This window comes from Vulpes lagopus, chromosome 8 (genome assembly GCF_018345385.1).
Source record: "Vulpes lagopus strain Blue_001 chromosome 8, ASM1834538v1, whole genome shotgun sequence".
NCBI classification, from domain to species: Eukaryota; Metazoa; Chordata; class Mammalia; order Carnivora; family Canidae; genus Vulpes; species Vulpes lagopus.
The window spans coordinates 14580375-14605877 of NC_054831.1; the positions used below are offsets into that span (position 1 = coordinate 14580375).

A 25503-nucleotide genomic window follows, 5' to 3' on the forward strand; every position below is an offset into this window, starting at 1 on the left:
CATTGCCGTTTACCCCTCATGTGTTCCATTTCCTTTTTTACATGTCCCTTCTGTCTCCTGCCACCTGAGTAGAAGCCGTTTGAGTGTAGGATCTGAGCCCAGAGCAGTTGGGAATGCCTGTTGAGGTGAACGAGGCAGGTTGGCATGGACAAAACCGGACAGATGGCCACTGTGGAGACCGCACCTTCCCAGCTGGGAGGCCCTGAGGTAGTGGTAACAATAGCCACTTAGGTCTCCTGCCAAAGAGGCTTCAATAGGCCAAGGAGTTGTTTGGTGAGGCAAGAAGCTAGAGAGTGAGGGAGGGGAGAGGCCTAAGGTAGGTAAGGTAGGGGCCGGGGGAGGGGTTCTCTTGGACCCTGTGCCTTGCAGACAACCATGTCCCTTGGTCTCCTTTTCTCCTTCCTCAGGGTCAGTTCAGGTCCCTTCACAGATAAAACCACAGGGTTGGAGAGTGGCACAGACCGGCTGGAAGTCCACCTGATGCCAAGGCCCATGCTTTCCCCCAGCCAGCACTGCCTTCATCAAGGCTGTCTGCACCTCCTTCACTGGCAGGAAGAGACATCACCTTTCCCGTTCCAGATGGAGGCGCCCCAAGGAACTGCCATGCCATAGCCTGGAAAGCAGGGTAGCTTGAATAGACAAAGGTGGTTCTGGAGGGCATGAGAAATGGCATTCTTTATTCATAAATAGAAACATAAAATTATCAGAAATAGTTTACATGGCCAAAAAGGGGCATCAAAAATAAAATGAAGCTGTCAAAAGCAAATCAAACCAAACCAAACCAAACCAAGAAACAACCCAGAGAAAAATAACTATGTACATAGTCTTCCAAATGCCAGTCTATCCAAAGCCAGCCTTGGCTGGAGGTTCCAGCTTTGCCTGCACTCTCAGCACAAGAGCGACCCCATTAGAAGCATCCACTGTACGGGGTGCACAGCCTCCTGCCATGGCAGCTCTGGCTCAGGAGAACTCAGGACCCACAGGGAAAGCCCTCTCCCAAAGCTGCTGCTCCATCAGCAAGAGGTGGCCCAGGCTTGGCTGGGACAAGAGCAGGGCAAGGAACAGAGGGTCAGCTAGTGTTTCTCAGGGGGCAGCTAACCCTCCCCAGGCCCTATAGAGCTCAGTGCCTATGGAGGCCAGAGTGCACCCAGCAGGAGTTAACCTGAATGACACAGCAGCCAGCAGACATATCCCCAGGGGGAGCCCTGAGAGTCTGGTCCTTGCAAGGCCAGGAGGCAGAGTCCCCTTCTCGGTGAGGTGGTCCTGGATGCTGCTCTGTCTTCGTAGGCAGCCCGAGCATTTTCAGGCCAGGCAGCCTTTGGAAGAGCAGAGCAGGTTCATCTGAGTGAGTGAGCAAGCATGCCAGCAGGAGCATTCAGAGCGAGGGGCAGCAGGCTCATGCTGGCTGGCCCTGGGCCAGGCCATATGCTCTGAAGCCCCTGACATCTGACTTCCCAGTCCCCGCTCAGCCTCTGTTGTTCAGAGCCTCCTTCCGGAAAGGCTGAGTTTGGCATGGTCCAGGAATAGTGAGGATGTTTTTCCATAGGGAAGGGAACAAAAGTCACATGGCGGTAAGATCACTAGGTTACAGGACCCTGTTGCACTCTGGTGCCACCGTGGGTCACCGTGGGGCCTTCAGTTGCCCCCTCCCGGGGTGGGGGGCATCCATGGGTTGGCCTTAGGCAAGGAGTCAGAGTCCTTGGTATGGTCACACCATGGTGGAGCACAGACCTTGCCCCTGAGTGTCTTCCCTTGGGCTTAGCACCCCAAGGTCTTAAGGGCAGGGCACTGGGCTTTTGGCTGCTCTTCAGGGGTGGGAGTAGTGGGGCATCTCCAGCCTGCGGAGGGAACAGCAACCCCTTTATCTCATGGCAGTCTCACTGGGAGAAAGGACTCCAACAAGGCACAGGCTGGTGGAAATAGAGGGAGTGAGGGCTGTGTGTAGGAGTGCTGACAATGCGGACTCTATCTTTGGCTCTCCATCTTGCTCGTGTTCACTCGATGACCTCCCCTGGCGCTATGTGTTCTGGGTCCCTTGGAGGTTAACGTGCATACCTCAGAAAGGCCTTCGCAGGCTGGGATTAAGGGAGGCTTGTTTTGGCCCCTCATGAATCTGTTAGAGAGAACATAGTCTTTCCTTTCCTGACACACAGGTGGTGCCACGGATCTAATTAAAGGTTAGCTGTCAATTAGGTGCAAGCAAGCCCTTTGAGGTGCACGCAAATCCTCTGATCTCACTATAATGCCCGTCTGTGTGTCCCCTAGCCTTATAGAATCTGTAGACTAAGGGCCTAGATTTTGTGGAGCATGTAGCATCTGGATCACCCTCCACCTGATTCTCCCTGTCAGTAAGTTATCCGGAATAAAACTCTGTGTAAGCTGTATGGAGTCACCTGCTTTGTTCTGGTCTCAAAGTGCCTTCCCAGTGGAAGGCTCATTTACCATCCCCTCTGCCGCCTTCTAACAGCGTGGCACAGGGAATGGGACGTCTTTGACTTGAGGGTCTGCACTGTGCCCAGTGGAGGGTGCTGCCCTCCAAGCAGGAAGGGGGCTTTAGCCTATCCATTTCAGGTCTAAATCTAGCCTATAACTAAGACCAATGGCCTGAAATTCCAGAAAAACTCCTCTGTCATGGACACAGCTTGACCCCAGGGAGCAGAAGGCAGAGCCAACTGCAGGGAAGATGGCCCTGCCCTTAGCCCCGACTCAGGGAGAGAGACTGTGGTGGCCCTCGAGGAATACGGGGGTGGGAGCAGGGCAGTGGCAGGGGGTGGAGGGTGACAAGCAGCAGCTCCCACTCCAGCTCTGGGTCCTGTAAGGACTGTGGTCAGGGAGGCAGAACCAGGGGGTTTGGCCTCAGACTGCTCAACACCCAGACTCTCTCATCCCTCCTACCTCAGTGAACCCCTCTCAGCAAGCAGGCATGAAGCTCAGGAATCCAGCAAGGCTTGGCTGTCCTAAGAAAGAACAACAGCTGTAGCTTGAGTCAAAAATAGAACATGGAACAGTTCTGGCTGCCTGCTAGATCTGGCTTGCTTCTGAAAAGACAAGAAAGAAAAAAAGAAAGAAGACCAAAAAAAAAAAAAAAAAAAATTTTTTTTTTTTTCCCTCTGAACCAAGCAACTAAGAAACTCCACCATTCTCTCTTCCTCCAGCTCGCACATCTTCAGAAGAGAAACCCCAGCCTCTCCCAAGCACTGGCCCAGCCCCCTGCAAACTGAAGCTCTCTGGATTCTTTACAGCTGGGGACTCCTGTGGGGCCCAGGCAGAGGGAGGCTAGCCAGGGGCCATGGGATGGTTCCTAAGGCTGCTCTGTGTCTCTTGTCCTTGCCTGGGGCTCTGGCCCACCACACTCCTGACCGGTAAGGAGTCTTGTGTGAGCTCAGTACTGGCAACCCCAAGGGGAAAGGGTGTGCCACGAAACTGAGCCACGGGCAAAGGAGGGAAATGTCAGATCATCCCTGAACATTTTAGTTGTATATAAATTATTCTGGATCCAGAAAAGGCTGGATTCTTGAGAAGAAAGAGAGTTCAGGGTAGCCACTGGCCAATTTAAACCAGGTGGAGAAACCCCTATCTCTAGCCCTAGGCGGAAAGATCCGGAGGCTCCCCTAGGGACATTTGTAAAGCCCCTCCCTGTGTCACAGCACCTTCAATCTTCCCCTCCCCGGGGCCTCAGTGTCTATGGCTTTAAGAAGAGTGGTCACTGAGGTCAAGGGCTACCAGCTGTCCAAGGGGTGGCCTGCCTCCAGTTAGCAGGGCCCCGCAGGGTCTGGCCATTACCACCTGACTCTGACTCCCTCTGGGCTTTGCTGAACCCAGACATGCCTGGGCTGCCCCAGATTTCTCCACACCAGAACCGAACCCCTACAGCTCTGAGGCCAGAGAAAAATAGCTCAGGTTATGACCCCGTCAGGTTCCAAGGTTTTTGATCATAGATGGCTTCTTTCGACTCTCAAGGCATCCCAGTGTGTCCAGGGGCAAAAAAATAAAAAAGCGGTTGTGGGAAGAAGCAGAAGGGAAGCTTCTGTCCTGGGGTGGCCATCGGCCAATACAGCAGTTACCACCATTCCTGGGAGAGGGTCTAGGGATTTTTTTTTTTTTTTTTTAAACAAAGGGCAGGGTTTAGAGATCTCTTCACCAAATGACGGAGATCCCTGGACCCATCTCTTAGGACAGCTAGAGGCCTGGCGGGCTGCAGGGATGGTAAGTGCTGGAATGTGGGCAAGGGCTGGCAAGATCCTGTAGCAGTCTTTCTTCTCCTCTCCCCTCCCCTGGAGAGTCTCAGGCCTGTGCCTCGGAGAAGGCCTCTCAGAGGCCTGAGTTACTGAGCAGGGGAGTGGGGAGAGGAGCCCTCCTTGACAGGCTCGGTACCTCTGCCTCCCAACGCCAGATCCCTCACCCCCCCCCCCCCCAGGGAGCCCCTCAGATCTCCGTGGCTATGATGTCCTCATAGGGGATGTCGGCCCCTTCAAGGTCAATTTCAAAGGCCTCCCCTGCACCGTCCTCGCGGGCCAGGTGCTGCAGAGCCTTCTCCAGGCGCTGGTTCCGCTGGTACATGGCCAGGTAGCTCTGCTGTAACTGCTTCTGGTACTGGATCACCTTCTCCTTCTCCTCCTTCCACACCAGCCGCTCGTGCTGGAAGCCCGAAGACATCTGGTCATGGCCTTGCCGCTCCTCCTTCAGCTCTGCACGCAGCCGCTCCAGCTCCCGCTGCAGGGCGGGGATGTCCTCAGAGAAGGCAGGCCCAGGCCCAGGCCCCAGCCCCGGCCCCAGAGACACGGCCTCTCGCTGTAGGGCCGCCTGGGCCCGCAGCTCCAGCAGCTCCTGCTCCAGCAGGTTCACCTTCTCTCGGAGAAGCTCAGACTCGTTTTTCTTGCGCTGTAGCTCGTTCTCGCAGACTTCCAGCTCTAGGCCCTTGGTGCGCAGAGCACTCTCCAAATCCTGCGTCTTCAGCTCCATGCCCTCCAGTTTGCCCCGGGTGTCCTTCAGCTGCGCCTTCAGGCTGAGGATCTCACTAGCCTTGGTATTGATCTCTGTCTGGGACTCCTTCAACTGCTGCTTCAGGAGAGAGATTTCACCTGACTTCTGGCACACCTGCCAAGGGTTGGGGAGGGGAGAAGACAGAGTGCTAAGAGGTAAGAAGAGGTCCTTACCTGGGCCAAGTCCCATCTTAACCGCCCAAAGAACTAGGCTGGTCCTGACCCAGTATCTCAAGAGCATGATGGTCTGGGTCTGACCCATGAAGGCACAGCCCCTCTCCGGGGTTCCTTTCATTCTGCAGCCTGACTCGGTCCATCCATAGGCCTGCCTCAGTCTCAAATCAGAGTCTAAATCTCAATCTGGACCCAAACCCACGGTTATATGTCAATCAGTGATCATTACTGGTAGATCCATCGTCCACACTTAACGTAAATGATACTATTTCCATGTCTGCCAGACTTCCACCATTCATGTTTGTGCCCACATCCTCTGACCTCATCCCTGCACACACCCAGCTCCTCTCCCTCCCTACCGGGATAAAGACTATTTTCGGTCATTAACTGCCGCACTCCGATGACTAGCAACACATTCAGAGTGTCCAATTCAGATCTGCCAAATGGAGAGCTATGTTCTCCCCCTGCCTCACCCCTCCACCCTCTCTATCCTCATTTCTCTTCAAAAGTTGGCCAGACAAAACCAAAGGCACTGATTCAGATCCATGTGATTCAGATCCCGTGTCTTCAGGGTCTTGACCATTTGGGGTCATGGGTGGCTCAAAAGAAGATCAAGACTAGTCTGGCCGACTGTGTCACAAGGGTGTTTCCTGCCAGCCTGTGGGAAAGCTGGACAGAATGAAGGTCAGGGCCTGGGCCTCTATAGAATGGATTCTTGGATCAAGACCAGAAGCCACCTAATTTCTCCTCACTTCTCCACTCACAGTACTAATCCGAACCCCTTGTTCTCATGAACCACTTATGAAGCAATGTAGAGCCCCACTTAAATGCTTGAGTGGGACCAAGAAATGCCTTCCTAAGACCAAGCCTATATTTGTTTCATGGAGGGAGCAACATAGACTTCTGGTTACGCATGGGCCTGCCTTTGAATCCTAGCTGGACAATGTATGATACGATCGGCTGGGCTGAATCCTGGTGATACACTACATTAGTCTTGTGGCAATAGGGAGTAGTAATTAAACACGTGAACTCTGGAGCCAAACTGTTAGGATCAAATCCTGGCTCTGATGCCTATTATGTGGTGACTTCATTTAAGTAGCTACTTGCTACTATAACCTTTCTGTGCCTCAGCTTCCTTTACTAAATTAAAGATTAGTAATAGCACCTACTTCATAGGGTTATTATAAGGATTAAATGGGAGAACTTAGGGCTTGAAAAATAAATTTATTATTAAAAAGATAAATAAATAAACACTCGATAAATTATTATTCTAGGGGATCCCTGGGTGGCGCAGCAGTTTGGCGCCTGCCTATGGCCCAGGGCGTGATCCTGGAGACCCGGGATTGAATCCCACATCGGGCTCCCAGTGCATGGAGCCTGCTTCTCCCTCTGCCTGTGTCTCTGCCTCTTTCTCTCTCTGTGGCTATCATAAATAAAAAAAAAAATTAAAAAAAAAAGTTATTATTCTAAATGTTTATAATGCATTTACGTGCTACTATAAATATTTATTTTATTTATTGTTTTGCTATATAGCCTGACTGGACAATCCGGGATGAGGTCACAGCAATGCCCGGCTTAGTTGGGGATTAGGCAGTAAGGATGGATGCTTAGTGCTGGGACTAGCCTGTGTCTCTGAGCCCTGGCTGAGAAACTATGGCTGGGGTGGGGTCTGCTGTGCCAACATCAGTGGGAAAGAAGAAAGGCACTGCTCCATGGCCAGCATCCCCTCCTCTTTGGGAGACTTGACCTACACAAGGGACCCTCTCCTCTCACGTGTGCAGTCCCCCCGTTCATCCCTGTCATAGAGAGGATCCTTTCCCTCTACTCCTGATAAGGCTTGTCACTCTAATTTCTAGAGTAAATACAGAACACTCCAGTGCAAATAGGCAGCGGTGCTACTGAGGATGGGTCACTCGGACCTGGGGCTGGCGAGGGTCTAACCAGATACAATGCCTCCTCAGTTCCTTTCCAGGGTGGGAGTCTTCTTTTGAGCCTCCTGCAAACAGATGAAGTGGGTTGGCACTCGGATTGCCCAGTGAGGCCTCTGTTTTCCTGGTACCAGCTTCTCAGTCAATGACTTAGTCAGTAAATTCAATTCTGGAGGCCAAGAGGCCCAGAGGTAGGAGAGAGTAGGAAACTCACACTAATTGTATCCCCAACATGGTTTACCATGGAGCTCCTTCTTTGGGTTCCAAGGCTGGTGCTTTGGCTCACTTTGCTTGGGCAATTTGTGTTCGCACACCATGGGCTAGGACCTAGAGAACCAGGGACTGGCATCAGACGCCTGACCACCCCAAGCCCACCCTGTAAAGCCTCACCTCCCACTGCGTCTCTTCCAGCGCGGGGGCGAAGCTAGTCTTCTCCTTCTCATAGGACCTGAGCTTGGTCTCCAGCAGGTCCTGCTCCTTCATGAGGCTCTCAAGTTCCTGCCGGAGCTGCCGCTTTTCCTGCTGGAGCTGGAGCACCTGGAGGTGCAGCACCTGCTGTGTGCGCTGGCTCTTCTGTGAGGTTTGCTTCAACTTGCTGCACTTCTGCTCCAGGCCCTCCAGCTCCTCCTTGCAGCGCCACGGCCGCTCTTCATAGGCCTGGCTGGACGCCAGCTCCTTCTCCTCAAGGCTGCGCTGCAGCTTCTGGAGCTCACCTTCTCTCTCCAGCAGCTTCTGCTCAAGCTCCTGGATGGTGCACTCGTCTGTGGAGATGGGGGAACGGACACATGAGGAACCCTTGTCTGCCTTGCTTGGGTGGGCCAGCTTGCTACCCCCATCAGAGAAAGACAGAGCCTTCAGGCTCATCATGTTGCTGTCCTGGAGGATGATGCCCTGGGTGATGTTGTGGGCTGAGCCCCCAAAACGGCTGGTGGGCCCCACCGGTGTAACCAGCGGGTCCAGCTGGTAGCTGCTGCTGGTGCTGTGTGTGGGCAGGCTGGACATGGAGTTCCGGCCAGAGTCAGACAGTGCTCCAGAGCACAGGCTGGGCTTTGGCTCCTGTTCCTTGGGCTTGTCTGGAGGGGCAGGGTGCAGCTGGTGGCTGGCGCTCTCAGGGGATGAGTGGAGGATGGCTCCTGACCGTGGCAGCACAGGCTTGAATGCCGTGGGCCTCACTGCACCCTTCTCTGAGCCCTGGTGAAGAAAACAGCCATATTGATCCCATATCTCCCTTCAACTCCCCTTTCACCTTCCCTTCCCTTGTCTGGGTATTTGTGCCTGCCAAAGGGCATCGTTCCTGGCCATAGTGATAGGCAGCCTCACCTGAAGCAGCCAAATATTAGGAGTCCCTCTTAAGAAGGAAACATTCCTTTGTGGCTAGGGCATATCCTAAAGGATCTCTGAGGCACTTTGTTTTATAAACTACCAACCAGTCATGAGCTTGTCCTGGCCCTCCTGAGATGATGAACAGCATTTTTAGGTTCAGTGGCTGAGATGAACCATGGCTGGGCCAGGGCTCTGACTCTGGGTCTCTGTGTGCTGTAGGGTAAGGACATTAGACTGGAAGAGCATGATGTCCTCAGAGAGGTCAATCCCTTCTTCACTTTCACTGTCCCTTCTGGTAGGCCACGAGCAAGAAAACTGGCTGTGACTAGTATCGAAGGGTTGTAAGGATCCCTTGAAATAACAATCCTTTTCTGAAAACTGTCATTTCACAGGGAGAGTACACTACAGTCTACAAGCCCTTTAATTTGAAAAACTTAAAGTTCTATGCAAACTAAGGGAGTCAGTTCCTAGTATCAAAAGCCATGGATTCATCCCCCCATCTGGGGGGAGAGGATTAACTAGGAAAATTGTTTTCAGGTCCACTCGTGTGACCCCTGAGAGCCTGAGGTGGCACAAGGGCTGGATTTCTGAGTCTGTCGGGCTCTTTTAACCTCATCCCTGCTAAACTGATTACAACAAACTCAGTTCTTATCCAGCCAAAGACATTTCCAAGGCCTGGCTTGTGAGTGAGGGAAAAGCCCACCTCTAGGAGACGGCTAGCAGAGAAGCTGCTCGCCCTCTCCAAGTGGACCCTCCATCTCTGGCTTTTCCAGAGATAACAGAGCTCCTTCCCCTTGCCATGCACGTGAAAATGCTGCTCTTGGTCCCGTTTTGACAATTCAGAGTTACATTCCAGTAGAGCTCAGAAAGGCTTCCATTGCCCCTTTGCTCTTTGCTTGGGGCTCACCCAAGGCTTCCAGATTAGGGGACTGACCAACACTTCAATTTCCTCATCCAGCCTTAGATCTCTGTAGTGTAACTACAGTAGTGTAGGGTAGTGCCCTCACCACCACTGCTCTGGCTTCTTGGAGGTTTGCATTTTAATATCATTGCCTCTATTCCCCTCCCTGCCTCCATTCTCTTCACCCCCATTTTGCTCTTCCTTGATTTTCCAACCCACCCACCCCTACCAGAGACCCTTTGCTTACCATTTCTAGCTGATTGGAGAAGGGCATAAGCGTGGGCGGGGTGGACGGGCCAAAGTCCACCCCAGCCTGGCCGCCTATGTCCCCACTAGACAGTGCAGTATAATCTGGGTGGTGGGAGCCCCGGGCTTTCTGGCTGACCTTGATGTAGAAGAAGTCTTCACTCTTTCCCATTTTGGAGCTGGACTTGCCATGGCCCGAGTCCTGGGAGAAGCCAAATCTCAGCAGCCCATCTGAATACCGATTGAGTTTCTTGAGATGGGAGGACTTGCCCAACTTGTACCGCGAAGCCCGGCAGTGCTTGCCGTGGAAGCTGTGGCCAGAGATGAGGCTACTGACGCTACCCATGCTGACTTGGGGCCAAGGACAGACAGGGCAGAGGAAGGACCTGATGTGGCTGTGGCAGCAAGGGGCAGTCCTGGTACCACGAGGAAACTGCTGTCATAGCAGAAGCCTCACAGAGCCTGGGAGAGCTGTACACCTGGAAGGGGACAGAAGGAAGAAGTCAGCCTGAGATGGGCCAATCACTGCATAGTCCTCGATGGTGACTTGGAGACGAGTTGGTTCTGACTGCTAGATCTGAGCAGTAGAGAAATATATGCTTCTCCTCACGAAAGCTTTGCCCTGTTACTGGACTCTTTGTTCATTCTTCCTTTGTCTGTGAATTCAACAAACATTCACTGAGACTCTCCTTTAGAAGGGCCCTCTTCTGAGTCTTGGGTTACAGAAGTACTAATAATGCTACAGTCCCTGCCCTTGTGGGGTTTGTGTTCAGTGTAGTGTGGACAGGCCATCAACAAATCAATGTCTACTATCCTTAGTGATAGATGTGCTATGGAGGAAAATAAAGCAGAGTGAGTAGCATAGGAGGTGGCTATTTTATACACGCAGCACAAGAGAGGCCTCTCTGTTGTGGTATCATTTGAAGAAGCCTCAAGAAAATGAGCGAGCAAGCCATGTGGAGATCTCAGGGGGAGAGAGAAGAAGCTCAGAAGCCCCTGAGCAAAAACCCTAAGTCCCAAGAGCAAAAGCCCTAAGTCTCTGTGGTGGAGTGTGCCTGGCATATGTAAGACCAGCCAAGAGACCAGCCTGGCTGGAGAATAGTTAGCAATGGGGATTGGCGGGGGGCGGGGGGGGGGCAGAAATCAGGATAGGCAGAAATCAATCTAACAGGTACCAGGAAACATAGAGCCTGATTGGCCATAGGGCTGGAATTTAACTCTGATTGAGATGAGGAGCCCCTACATGGCTTTACCCAGATGATTACTTGATCTGACTTAGGCTGCAGAGAGTCACTCTGGCTGCAGGGTGGAAAAGTGGCGCTGATGGGCCTGGAAACGGTGGGCCAATTACATTAGGTGAATGACTAACATGACTGGGCCAGGGTGGTAGCAGTAAATTATATTTTAGATGTAATTTTAAAGTCAAGCTCATAGAATTTGCTATAGGACTGGATGCAGGGAATGAGAGGAAGAGAGGAGTCAAGGATGACTCCAATATTTTTATCCAAGCAAGCAGAGGACATAAGTTGCCATTTATTGAGATATAAAGAAAGATATAAAGAAACCACAGAAAGAACCAGTTTAGGATGAGGTAGGGGTAGAAAATAGGAGTTTGGTTTAAGACATTGTTTGCAGAGCTTATTAGACATCCAAGGAGTGCTGTAAGGTAGGCAGCAGGATGGGTGGGGAGCTGCATGTAAAAGCTGTTTATTATAGAAGCCAGCTATTCGACTAGGTGACGTAACTACAGAAGTGAAGGCAAGTAGATAAGAAAAGTTCGAGGACTGGTTCGTGGAGGTCAGAAGGTGAGGAGGAACGAGGAAGAGAAACTGAGAAGGCTCTGACAGAGAAGACCTAAGAAAGAAAATGCTTCATAAGGATGGTGTCAAGTGCTGCTGCTGCTGCTGAGAGGTGATCAATGGATCTGGTCGTGTGGAGGTGGATTGTCACTGACCTTGAGGAGAGCAGTTTGGATAGAGGGATGGAAACAAAGGCCTGGCTGGAGAGGGTTCAGGAGAGTAAGAAGAGGCAAATAATTGTATCCTCGAATGTTGAGAAGTACCTTCAGTTTCACAAAGTAATTCTAAAATACACTTAAACTGTGTTTAAAAGTAATAGGAATGCACAATCCAAGAATTGCACGACTGGGTATTTACACTAAAAATACAACAATAGGGATTCCTGGGTGGCTCAGGAGTTTAGCACCTGCCTTTGGCCCAGGATGTGATCCTGGAGTCTCAGGATCGAGTCCCACATCAGGCTCCCTGCATGGAGCCTGCTTCTCCCTCTGTCTGTGTCTCTGCTTCTCTCTCTCTCTCTCTCGCTCTCTCTTTCTCTCTCTGTGTCTCTCATGAATAAATAAATAAAATCTCTAAAAAAAAATTTAAAAATTAAAAAAATAAAAATACAAAATACAACAATACTAGTTTAAAGGGATACATGCACCCAAAGTTTAATGCAGCATTATCTACAATAGCCAAACTATGGAAGCAGCCCAAGTGGGATGGATGGATCCATCTTTATGGATGGATAAAGAAGATGTGATACACACACACACACACACACACACACACACACACACATATGAGAGAAAAAGGCAAAACAAAAACCAGACTCTTAACTATAGACAACAAAATGATGGTCACCAGAGGGAGGTGGGTACAGGGATGGGTAAAATAGGTGATGGGTTTAAGGAGGGAACTTCTCAGTGATGAGCACCGGGTGATGTATGGAAGTGTTGAATCACTACTGTATGTTAACTATACTGGAATTAAAATACAAAACTTAAAAAAAAAAACAGTAATAGGAATGCATTTTGTAACCCATGCTGAAAATAACAACAACCTTGCCAGTCACCACACAGAGGAATACATTGGGATGTCAACACTGGCACATTTGCAAATTTGGATAAATCTCTAAGCGTAGGTCACATGACTTTCAAAGCTGGAAAAAACTACGTGGTTGTCATGCACTGTGAAGGAGTATTGCTTAGTCAAAAGATAGATGATAGAAAACTCTGAGTTTAATAAAATAGGAAATGCAGAAGAAATCCTGTATTCTTTATTCTGCTCTAAATTACACTGTCAATCCTACAGGTGTGAAAGAAGTCCCAGGTGGGTTATAGAGCATGTACATGCATAGTGGAAGAGAAGACTCTTCAGACTCTGAATATGAAGGCTGGAGTTCAATCTTGCATTGCTGGCCTGAACTATGAAGTAGTTATGTTACGAATAAACACATTCTATATTCCACTCATAGAGACGCAACACAACAAAACATCAGGGTGTAAGTGTAATGTATGGTTTCTTTGAAAAGCTATTATTATATTGGTGGCCTCTTAGACTCAAGAAAACACAGTTATGTCTACCTCATAAGATTGTTAAGAGAACTTTGTGAGACACCAAAATAAGCTAACAGTTCTGGTACGTTTACTGAAGGCCGAGTACCTAGTTGACACCCCAAAATTGCCAAGTATTTTCTTGGGTATCCATCATTGTTCTTCTGTAGCATTCTTCATCCTTATGCTATCTTCAATGCCTCACCTCATTTTCCAGAACTACTGCTCTCCATTCCATTGGCATGCAACTTTCCTGCATCCCGATCCCCAACGAAGTTACTTAGAAGTACAGAGTTCTTCTGTTAATTTACCAGTTGATGATGACAAAAGATGTGTTTTTCACTCCCTCCCCACATTATCCATTTCTTGCTTAGCTGGGCCTTCAGATCCTAAGAAGCAAAAATCCTACTGTTCTCCATATGTAGGGAAGTTATTTTTGGCCAGAAGCCTCTTCCTGCACTCTGCACATTGCACCACTTGGGCAACGGGTGACTTACTTTTTGCCTATCCGCTACACATTTATGAACATTTATATATACAATGATGTAGAGGTAAGACAGTTGGCTCTGGCATCAGACAGATATTTCAGAATTAACCTGACTGATGTTCCTTTGCTTATGAAATGGAAATAATAGCTATTTCACAGGATCAATATGAGTATGAAGCAAACTAACAAGTCAAGGGCTGTGCTGGGCACATGGTTAAGTGTTCTACAGATGTGTGTGTGTGTGTGTGTGTGTGTGTGTGTGTGTGTGATCAACAGAAGGCCAAGACGGGGGTATTGCCCTCAAGAAGCACAGCATATAATTGGAGTATAACTGTAGTATCTGGCAGACAGGCTACATGAATCCGTTCATGGCTCTCCAGTTCCAGTACCATCTCTCCTCACGTGATTTGTCCTCTCCTCCAGATTTGTCTTTCCCCAGTCTGTTCTTCCTAAGCACCTAAAGTGTCAGTGTCATTTCAGGCACTCCTTCAAAGCTTCTGTTCTAGAATAAGACCCTGGACAGGCCTTGGTTTCTGCCTACCGCTCCAATCTTTCTCACCCCATTCTTTCCTTGCTCACATCCACAAGTAGAGCCAGACTCCTCTCTCCTTTGTTGGTGAATACACCAAGGTTTTACCCACTGAGGAGCTTTCATACCTGCTGCTGCCTCTGCTGACAATGGTCTTTCCTCAGTTCTTCACCTATCTTTCTCATCCTTTAGTTCTCGACTCAAATATTACCTCTGCAAAATGACTTTCTAGGGTTACTCTTGAAAAAAATCCATGTCTCCCATTACCCTCTATTATACCGACCTATTTATTTCCTTTATAACAATTTCTTAACCTGAAACAATCTTATTTTTTAATTTGTTTATTGTGTGCATCTCTACCAGAATATAAGTTCTATGAAAGCAAAGGCTTCGAATCTATAGCTCCTAGACAAAAATGAAGAAGTAAGGCATGAGGTTACATGACGTGGTCTCTGTCATTTAACTGGCCAGTGGCTAAGCTGGGACTTGAACTTAGAACCATATTCTAGGGCCTCCATGCTATAGCACAAGGCTGGGGACTATAGGTAAGGCTCAGAGCCTTAACGAGGCTCATGTCCTGAATAGCCAAGTTATGTTTCCAGGGATGGGGAAGAGAAACCCTGGAGGAAAAGTAGGGTCCATGGCTTCAAGCCATAGCTTCATTTCCCTTTTGGGCAGATGACAGGGTTTTAGGGACAGGTAAGCTTCTTGGTTCACCTGAGCAGCAGCCTGGATGACCTGTGACACATGAACACTGTGTTAGGCTCTAGAGGATTGAGAGGAGGAAGACAAATGATGCCAGGGAGCACAGGAGAGGAGTGGGTGCAGGATAGGGCCTCTGGGCCTCTGAGTGCATTCCTGTCCTATAGCCCCAGATCCTCTGTTCTCTGCTTCCTAGATCCTGACACACAGAGGAGCTTTGAAGTTTGAGATTATCCCCAGATCCACTTAAAGCTGAATTAATTACCTTTAAGTGTCTAGACTTGTTCTGCTTTCAACTTGGAGAGAGCATCACAGAAAATGTGGCTATGATCCCACTGAGTTCCCAAACCCTAGGTCTTCCCATCCACCCACCCCTGCCAGGCTTGCTATCTACACACTCAGGAAGGACAAAGTAAAGGGGCACATTTATATTCCTGGGAACAAATCCCTACTGGCCCAGACTATTATACATACTTGGGGTGAAAATAAGTAATCACGCAGATCCTGGAGATTCAAGAAGGGAAAAAAAAAGAGAGAAGAGGACAAGAGAGGAAAAATGAAAGAGCCACAGAACCTCTCACTGTGTCATAATGACCTTCTCCTGCTTGTTTTCCTACTGACTTTCCAGAAAGAGTCAAGCGAGAATTAGACTCCAGGCTTAAGAGAAGGAAAGAAAAGAAAAGAATAACTAAAAACATCTGGTAGAAAAGGACACCCTAGCCTATATGTCTCAAAATTTGGCCCTAGAGAATTCAGGAGACTCCCCCCCAGTACCAGACCAGATCTCTCCATCCTCTACTTGACCCCACCCCCTGCCTGCCCTCAATCTAGCTGCTATGTACAACAGGACCAGAAAGACCTTAGAAGCTCTTAGATCTTAGAAATCTTAGATCTTAGAAAGACCTTAGAATCCTGGGAAGCTCTCCCTTTTGAGCTACTTCTACTCCCCAAACAGTTGCCCCTCCCTCACTCCATTTTGCACTCTCCTTCCCAAAGGAAACCAGGGCTCATGCCAGAGTGACAAATCTCTCCGATCCCCTTTATGGAATATGGAGGTCGAGACATGGAGTTGTAAAGCGGTCTCTCTGGTGACAAGGAACACTACTCACCCTCCTATCCCAAACCCCGAGGAAAAACATCTCTGGCGTTGCCTACACAAATCCAGACTTCTGGCCTGGGAAGAGAGAGGATCTACACCCTCCTATCCCTCTCCCCTCACCCTGTCTGGAGAAGTCACTCACAAGATCAGTGTGCTCAGCCTTCAGAAGGGTTATTTTCCCTCCTTCTCCCACCTTCTCTCCCTCCTTCACCCCTGCCTGCCTCTCCTCCCCTCCCAGTCACTGTCCAGGGAGTGGTCCTGCAGGAAGGCCCAGCAGGAACCCACTGCCCGGCTCTGGGGCATCTCCGCATGCTGCCTGGCACCCCCTGCTGAGATGCCAAAGCCCAGGGCTCACTGAAGACTGGGAAGGAACAAATAGTTTGGTCTTAAATTCCTGACTTAACTAATGACTCCTTGCTTCCCTTTAGGGTCTGGGGAGATGGGAGCAAGGAAAGGAAGTGAAACTATAGAAATTCTGTTATATCACCTCAGTGTACCCACCCTCCTCCACCTACCCTCCCACGCTCAGACTCCAGGGTCCTGCAACCCTGTTTCCTAAAACTTGAACAGTTCCGTCTTTGGAACTGCTTCAAAGAAGGTCATAAGGTGAAGGGCAGCAGGCACTGGAGAGGGCAGCCACCTGGATTGTGATGAACAAGGTTCCCCCCAGGCAAGGTTTCTCACCAGTGCTTGCTTGGGGACCTGACATGCCGCTCTTAGAGTCTTCTTCATCTATCTAACTTTAATTTCAATCCATTTGTAAAATACTGAAATACTATAAAAATAATCTAAGTAACGTGTTCAGAACTGACAATTGTTAAAATGCTACTTGCTTTAATAAAACATCTCAAAGTTAAAATCCCCATTACCTCTTCCTTTCTCCTCTCTCTCTCCCCAGGGGGATTCCCTAGCATGGATTTCATGTGTACATTTTTTAATCATTAAACATTCTTAACATATAATAATACTATATATGTACTGCTTTGCTTTTTCACTTTATACAAATGGCATCCTGCTGTATGTATCATTCTGCGAGCTTGATTATTTTATTTAACATGTTATATTTGGGACCAGTTCATGTTCCTTCTTTTACCTGCTGTGCGGAAGACTCTCACTGTATTTCATTCATTGCTCCCTACTCAGATGTTCCCATTTTGTTGATAAATCCTCTTGTATAAAACTACTTCTCCACATGGGTGGGAATTTTTCTAGGATTTCTTTTCTCTTAGATGTCTTGTTTTTAGGAGAGCTGACATCTGAGACACTTATTGGCCAATACATCACAAGAGGGTAGTAAGCGAGACACAGAGACCCTAAATCACACCTCACCATATTACCCTTGGGTGGGGGTGCATTGCTGTTACTATTTTTTTAAGATTTTATTTATTTGCTTGTGAGAGAGAGTGTGTGCACACTCGTGCATGAGTGGGTGTGGGGCGGAGGGCAGACGGCAGAGGGAGAGGGAGAAGCAGGCTCCCCATTGAGCAGGGAGCCCCATGCAGGGCCCAATCCCAGGACCCTGGGATCGTGACCTGAGCTGAAGGCAGATGCTTAACTGACTGAGCCACCCAGGTGTCTCACGTACTGCTGCTATTAATATGAGGGTGTCACTGGCAGAGCAGAGGTGAGAGGCAGCAACCCTGTGGCAGGGTGGGGTAAAGGAGTTTTGACCAAACAGAGAGATCATCCTGCTGCAGGTGATAAAGGGCCTCCCTGCTCTGAGGCAGTCTGATCAATGAGGGCAGCATCTTCCTTGGTCGAAATTCCATAATGCTGGAGATAGCAGGACCTCGAGATCCTCTACCCCAATTCTTTTACTACATAGCCTAGAGCAGGAAAGGGACTTGCCCAGGTCACATCACGAGTCCTGGACTCAAAACTAGTATCCTTTCCATTTTACCAATTGAATAGGGCCAACTGGGTTCCATTTTCCAGATTGGGGATGGGGCTCTGTTGGGTCCACATGTGTAAAGAGGGACTGTGGGGAGTGTATGTGTGTGTGCAAGGCTGCCTGGATCAAATGGGATTCCCACAGGATGGAATTCCACAGGTTGGCAGTGGTGCACCATTCAGAGATAATCATTTAGTGGGTACAGTGACTGAGAAGGCAGAGGAAACCACTCTAGGCTCCGCCTGGGCCCCAGCCACACATGAGAGAGCTGACCTACCTCCAGAATGGCTGCTGGCTGATGATCTGGGGCCTGAGCTCTGCTTGTACCTGCTTCCTTCCTTTTGGTGGGGTGTCACCAGTCTAGGATAAGTTTGAACCATGGTCTGCATCCTCATGTTCAGTTCCATCTGTGGAAGTTGCAGAGCTTCACACTACTACATTGTCCCTCAAGGTGGACCACATGCCAAGCATCGTGTTGGGTGCTGAGAAGAGGAGAGACAAGGCCTCTCACAAGGAAACTGACCTGGTAGTCAAACCACAGCTGCCTTTCAAAGGGACACGATGGCCCTCTTTCAGGCCTGACTGGTATGGCCCCACAGGAAGACCTGCAGACCACAAGCAGCCTCTACTGGGCCCACGGTTGCTACTCAGTGCTTAGCTCACTAGGCACTCGGCCTTCAAGGGCCAGTGAGAGCTCCTGCATTATTTAATCTTTCAGAGATGAACAGTTATCTTTAAACTTGCTTGAAGGCAGGATGAACTGAAGCTTCTTTGTATCCCACACGGTATTGAGCAGAGTGCTAAGAATACAGTAGGTGCTCAATACATGATTTTAATTAAAATCAGCTCACAGGGAACACAAGGATTTGCTGAGCGAGCTTGTGGAGGGGAAGGTGAAGCACGGGGAAGGTATGTGACTTAATCTGGGGTCCCACAACAGGTAGTAGGAAGCCAAGTCTATAAAAACAGAATCTGAATCTGGTTTCAATCCAAATTTCCACCTCTTGGACTTTAAGTCAACCAGTCACTTGGGGCAAAGCAAATTTACCCTATCCTTCACGTTCCCGTCCTGTTCAAAGTTTCTGGCCAAGACAAAGAACTATAAGGCAGTGCCTGTTTTTATGGATCCGGTTGAGAGACAAGACAGGTCCACCTAAATAAAAAGAATATAAAAAGCAGCACCGGTTTAACTGAAAACACAGGAGGGACTGGCAGGAGTTTGCTGAATTGGAACCAGCTCTCTCTACCCCTAGCACATGAGTGCTTTTTCTTTTTTTTCGTTTTTCTTTTGTATAGAAGTGAGGTAAAGGTTCTCAACTCTATCGTCTGCCTGTTACAGACTGAAGCTTTGTGTCCCCCATAAAAATCATGTTGAAGCCCTAACCCTCGATGTGACTGATGGTATTAGGAGGTAATTAGGTTTTGATGAGCATGAGGCTAGGGCCCGTATGATGGGATTGGTGCCCTCACAAGAAAAGACCAGAGAGCTTGCTCTGTGCATTTGTTCCCATTCTCTCTCTCTCTCCCCCTGCCAAGTGAGGATACAACAAGAAGGCAGCCATCGGCGAGCCAGAAAGAGAGCTCTCACCAGAGACCTAATCTGCCAGCACCTTGATCCTGGACTTCCCAGTCTCCAGAACTGTGGGAAATAAACATCTGTTGTAGCCCCCCAGTGTGTGGTGTGGTGTTTCGTTAGAGCAGCCTGAGCTAAGACACCCCCTCTACACACGCACACACCAGACACCTTGGCCGAAGATGCTGACTGGGCTGTCAGGTTACCCTGTTACTGGCATTGTCTGCATAGTCTTCTCTGTCTGCATGGTGTTGACAGTCCCCAAGTGTACAGAACTGCTGTTCTCAGGGAGAGTCCTATAATGGAAAGATGCTTGGTGGGAAGCCAGGAAAGCTTTCTACTTCTAGTTCTCCCTCACCCCAGCTCTGAGATACACAAACAGTTCACTTTCTGGACTTACCTGCTAGGACTTCCTTGCTCCTTTAAGCAAAGTCCTCAAAGACAGGACCTGTGCCTTCACAGTCATGGGTTCATAGGAGAAACCATCAGATAGCCCTCATTAGGCCCCCTACATGGTGTATGTTCTACTGGCATTATTGCATTAGGCCCTCAACAAAGGATCACAGATCAATGGGTCTGTTCCATCATCCAGCAGGAGACTTAACCTTTTGGCATCTCTATTTCCTTAGGTGTCAGATGAGCACAGTTGATACCTAACTCACAGAGCAGGTATTCACAGGATAAATGAAATTACATATTTGATAATGCTTGGCCCCAGTAAGAAAAATGGTATATATGGTATATATTTTTAAAGCAAGTGCTTGTGAAATTATAAGTCAGTATAGAAAGATGCTAGAACTAGAGCTCACATGTCTTGAAGTTAAAAGAGCAAGTCTTAAAAAAAAAAAAAAAAAGAACAAGTCTTTACCTATAAATACAGAGAACAAACTAAGGGTTGCCAGAGGGGAGAGGGGGATGGGCAAAATGGGCGAAGACATGGGCTTCCAGTTATGGAATGAATTAAGTCATGGGAATAAAAGGCACATCAGAAGGAATATAGTCAATGATATTATAATCGCAGTGTTTGGTGACAGATGGTAGCTATACTTGTGGTGAGGACAGATAAACTTGTCAAGTCGCTATACTGCACACCTGAAACTAATGTAACATTGTGTGTGAGCTACATTCAAATAAAAAAAAAAAAATTAAAAAGCAGGTCTTTAGGGAAAGATTACCACCCCCACTCCCACCCGCATCACCCTGTGGCAGGCACGGCTGGCTTCACAGGGACTTGCAGCAGCCAGACCTGCCTCCTGCCTCCAGGAAGGCAGCTGGGCCTTGCAGAGATGTGAGAGCAGCCCTGTGGCATCTGCCAGCTGGGGCTGGAGGGGGCGGAGGGGGGCGGGGGCTCCACCGGGCTGGTGGGTGGGCCCCTAGCCAGCATCCAGGCAGAGGTCTCTCTGGGGCTAAATGGGCCACGTGCCCAGAGTTAATTGACTCCCCTTTCAAGATGACTCTCCCCCTGACCCTCTGTTCCTCCCCCTAGTACACTGCCTGATTCAGCCTTTCTTATCTAGAATTCCAGTGTTTGTGTTCCTGTCCTTGACCTCTCCTCCCATTTGCTGCTCCAGGTGAGGGGCAGGGGCAGGGGCTGGGGCTGGGGCTGGGGCCGGTGCTGGGGCAGGTTAATCAGCTCAGCTCAGCCTGCAACCCACCCCCCCAAGTTTGGTTGGCTGATGCCTGGAGGGCTCCATGTGCAAAGCTCAGTACATATTTTCTGAGTGAAGGGGTGAATGAAAAGGAGGCGAGAATGGAGGAGGAAGAGGGTGGGGGAGTGTGGGCAGTGAGGAGCTGAGGTCTGAGGGGGAGCATGTGGCCCGAGGGTTGGGAGCAGAAGCCCACGCAGCTCTCAATTAAGTGCACTTGGGTCTGTGAAAAAGGCAGAAAGTGAAAGGGAAATCACTGGCGGGCTGAGTCATTCCACCGGGGTGAACAATCGGAAGCAATTCTGCTTCCCACTGCTCTGGAGGAATCAAAAGCCTTTCTCCCTGGCAGCCTTTTGTGTGCAGGTCGTCAGCTTTCAGCTGTGGCGGAGCCATCCTCCATCCCGGTGGGCAGCTTGTGTCTTAGCGCTGATGATTGACATTTCTCCTCAGGAACACGATTACCCACGGATCCCAACCTGCCCTTCTCTCTTCCAAAAATAAAGCCACAGTTACATGCAAAGCTCATGCAAATGTAACCCCACTGCTTTCAGTGCAGCAGCTGCTCCTCCGTGAGAAAGCAGAAGGCAGGCCTCATCCACATTCATGACTCAGGTGCCACTAGGCCCAAGGGCTTTTGTGAGCTGGGCAGCACCCAGGGAGGAGAGCCACTTCTCCTCCTGGTGAAGGGGGCAGCATCCAAAGGACAGTGACTCAGATCTTAAAGGAGAGAGTGGGTGGGATATACAAAGGAGGTCTGGGAGACTTCCTAGGCTCTTTCCCAACTCACCTGGTCAGACAGAAGGAACCCAGGACCACTTAGGACTTTGGAGACTAGAAAGCAGGAGTCAGGCAGCACCCCTTCCTGCCAAACCCTTACCACCCTAGAATGTACACTTGAGCTGGGCACCTCCCAGAAAGGTGGATTTGAAGATAGGTCTGGAGCAGCCCTGGTGGGTCCATGGTTTAGCCCTGCCTTCAGCCCAGGGCGTGATCCTGGAAACCCGGGATCGAGTCCCACATCGGGCTCCCTGCATGGAGCCTGCCTCTCTCTCTGCCTGTGTCTCTGCCTCTCTCTGTCTCTCATAAATAAATAAAATGCTTAAAAAAAAATAAAGCACTGAGACAAAAAATGAAGATAGGTCTGCATCTAAGGGACTGATGGGCAGAACCAATAGGGCCTTGGACAGTGATTTAAACAGGTTTTGCCTATTTGTCACCTTTATGGTTGCCTAAAGGTCAAGTTCAGGTTCAATAGGGAAGAATCTGTAATAAATTAGCAATGCGGGCCATGGTTTAAGAAAGGGGGTGTGTGGCAACACTGTTAGCTACATGACTTCCCTGGTCCAGGTACCAAAGTTGGCACCTGGTTAGCCTTTGGCAAATCAGACAATCTTGCATCTTGAATTGAATAGGAGAGGTTTCAAGTTCCCTCAGGATTTTGACTCTGTGGAATGCCTTTGTGGCTCCACCTCACCAAATATCTGACTCTTCCTATCCTCAGCTCCTTACTGTGGTTCTCTTCATTCTCCAGATCAAGTTCCTTGGTCAGAGGAAAATAAGACAAGGCGAGCTACCTCTATTTCATCCCAGGAGCCAGGGGGAGGGAAAGGGCCACCTGAACAATGAGAGGGCTTTAAGGGTAACATAGACAAGGTTCTAATTACTCTACCTATTCATGAAACCCATCCTAAGGGGGCAGGAGTTCCAGGGCAATCAGGATGAGAAACAAGTTGGTATCAGATCATAGGTGGAAGAGCAGAAGGGAAAAAAATGTTAAAGCCCTGGGGTGCTGCATCATTGTTCCACAGTAAGAGGCTACGGATGCCCAAAGAGGTTGGGTTATTTGTTCAAAGCCACACAGTAAGGCTGGGGCTAGACACTTGGCTTCCTGGCTCCCTAACTGGTATTTTTCCCACTTATATCTTTGTTAAACAGGAGAAAAGAAAGGGTTGGAGTGGAATTATTCTATGGTGAGAGAAACTCCTTCAAAATGCTCAGATCAAAAGAGTCAGACCAAAGATGAAATCAAATCCTCCACCCCATATACCAGCAAGCTGTGACTTCATGTAGCATCACCAGCCATAAACAGGAACTGAGGTCAGGTGATAAGCAGTATCTTTCCACAGAAAATCAGTAGAAAATTGGACTTCATGAGTTTGGTTGGTGTGAGGGTGTGACAAGAAACAGTGGGTAGCAAGACAGAGTAGAAAGAAGCAGTAAGTAGGAAGCCTGTTTCATATACAAGACCCCTGGGAGAGAGCACCATTTGGGGAATAGAACAGGAAGATTTTATAACAGAAGGCAATGACTCTTCCAGAAGGTAGGGAAGTATGAGAGAAGGATAGAGGGTGGATAAGGTGGGGGGAGCACGTGGTGAGTGCTTGTCCTAAAGAAGCTCCCCTTTCCTCCTCCCCTTTCCCCTCATCCCCACCACAGACTGGCTTTTATACCCAATGAGTATATCATATATGTATATAAGAGTGTGTAGTAGGGGGCAGGGAAGATACCTGGAAGGTTTTGGTACTCAGAAAGGGATCGGAATTGGGGAAGCCCTGGCAGAGGGTCAAGCTCAGATTCCTGACTCTGGATGCTAGAAATGACCTTGAGTGGCTTGATGAGTTCAACCTGGTCCTTTAACAACTGTGGCTTTGGGGATTTGGAGTTGCCCATGTGCACTTGAATGTGTTTGTATGTGCTCAACTGTCTGCCTGTTAGGATCTGTGTGCACAACATGGGAATCCTGTAACCATTCCCAAGGTAATGTTCTCCCAGCACCATCGGATATGTCTGGCTGGGGAATTTTGACTTCTGTGTCACCTCTGCCCTGACTTCTCACCCTCCCCACTTCCTGTTCCAGGGTGTGTTCCTGTCAGTGAACTTGAAGCCTCACATCTTGCAAAGAAGGCTCTGGTGAGCATCAGGCAATCTCTCTGCCCTCCTGGCGCCTGCTGTCCCCTCGGATCCTGAAAGTAAGATAATTAACCTCTCTCCAAAGCCTAGGGATTCTATAGGGTTGGCCCATGGCTTCCCCTAAGTCCCTCATTACTGTCCTCATCTACTATCTCTGAGGATTAAGAGAAAAATGCAAGTAGAGCACTTAGACTCAGCACCCAGCTTATCATAAGCACTCAATAACTGTCAGCTATCATCATTTAATGTCTTAAACCCTATTTATCTTTCAAAGCCCACCTCAAATGTTGCCTCCTCTGTAGAGCTTCCCACATAAATTGGAGGTATGCAAATCTCTACACCTTCTTTGGCAATGGTTCTCAAAGTGTGGCCCCCATATCACTAACAACAGCTCTATCAGGAACCTTGTCAGAAATGCACATTCTCAGGCCATTGCAACCTTGATGTCTGAGGACCAAAGATCTGTGTTTTAACGGCCTTCCAGAGGAAACTGAAGTTTGAGAACTGCTGTTGTGGTATTTTCTTTGTATTCTATCATTGTATTAATCATAGCCTGACCTGAATTATCACTGTAAGCTCCTTGAGGGTAGGAACATTGTTTTATATTCTGAAATGCTGGATAAGTCCTTGTGAATTTGAGTAGGTGAGCATTTTAATTATATTTCATCTGAATAATTTCTAATCTCCCATTTCTCCCAAACCCTGTCTCCTGATCCCATCAATCTTCCTATCTACCCAAGGCCCTTAGGAAAATCTTACCTGCCTTCAGTAAGAGAAAACTATCTTCCTGCCTTCATTCATGCTCCCTCTTTTGCTTCCTCCTCGACTTCCATCTTCTCAGCTTAGGGCTTATGAAATTAATGGTGAGTGTAGAGCAAGGGTAGAGGGCACTTCTGGAGTGTCAGAAAGTGCCAGATATTAAAAGGTTTGGGTCCAGAGTATAAAATGTTGTCTCTGTCCCAGTAATGTTGCAAAGACATCAAAAACCTTTTAGGTGCTTCTCAGGTTGAGCTGATCTCTCAAAATGCAAAACCAGAGCAAAGAAGACTAGCCCCAACCCCCTTATACACAGCATCCTTCAAGGACACTCCTGAGCAGCCTGCTTACTATAAAACATCACATTATAGCCCATGGAAGAGAGCAGAATGTATTAGAACTCCCTTTGATACTTACTCATCCTGCCATACTGGCTATAGGGCTCCTTTTCTCTGCCCTGTGGGTAGTATAACTAGAAGATGGAATGATTGTGGCCAGTAAGATACATATGTTGCATAAACATGTTATTTAGCCAACCTGCCACACAGATTTGGTTCTGTCTGTATCCAGCTAAAGCCACATAAGCTTTCCAGGGAACACAGAAACTGTGAACATAGTATAGGTTATAGTAGGGTGACCATATAACTTGGACACTTTTGAAAGTGAAAGGAGGTGCTAGTATCAATAATACCAGAACAGGAGACATACACTGAGGCATATGGTCACCCTATGTATCAGTCATTATTTCTTCCCACGAGGGCCAGGTTGTGGATGAGGATGTCAGAAAGGAAGTTTTGGTATCTCTTGGCCCCCATCCCCTCCTTCCAGCCACTTAGTGTTCATTAACTATAAGAAACAAGGAACAGGAAGCGACTAGGAAGTACTAAGTCCAGCTAAATGGACCACATACCAGGTGCTTTACCTACTGTGATACCTGGGTGCTATGAGACCTTACATGTCCATCCCCTTTGCATTGGATTCTTATCTCATCTGTGCTTACCAAAACCCTGGACAGGTAT

At 48.8% G+C, this 25503-nt stretch overlaps 1 protein-coding gene across 1 annotated transcript in view; it reads right to left on the reverse strand.

The window, feature by feature from the left end:
* Positions 1–651: 651 nt before the first annotated feature.
* LZTS1 (leucine zipper tumor suppressor 1) overlaps positions 652–25503 on the reverse strand; it is a 51627-nt gene continuing 26775 nt past the window's right edge. Inside the window, exons 2-4 of the mRNA XM_041764939.1 lie at positions 9556–10033; positions 7475–8275; positions 652–5097 (exon numbers count right to left, since the gene is read on the reverse strand). Of these exons, the coding sequence (XP_041620873.1) occupies positions 4426–5097; positions 7475–8275; positions 9556–9900 (1818 nt within the window). The 5' untranslated portion in view covers positions 9901–10033 and the 3' untranslated portion in view covers positions 652–4425. The remainder of the gene's footprint in view (positions 5098–7474; positions 8276–9555; positions 10034–25503) is intronic.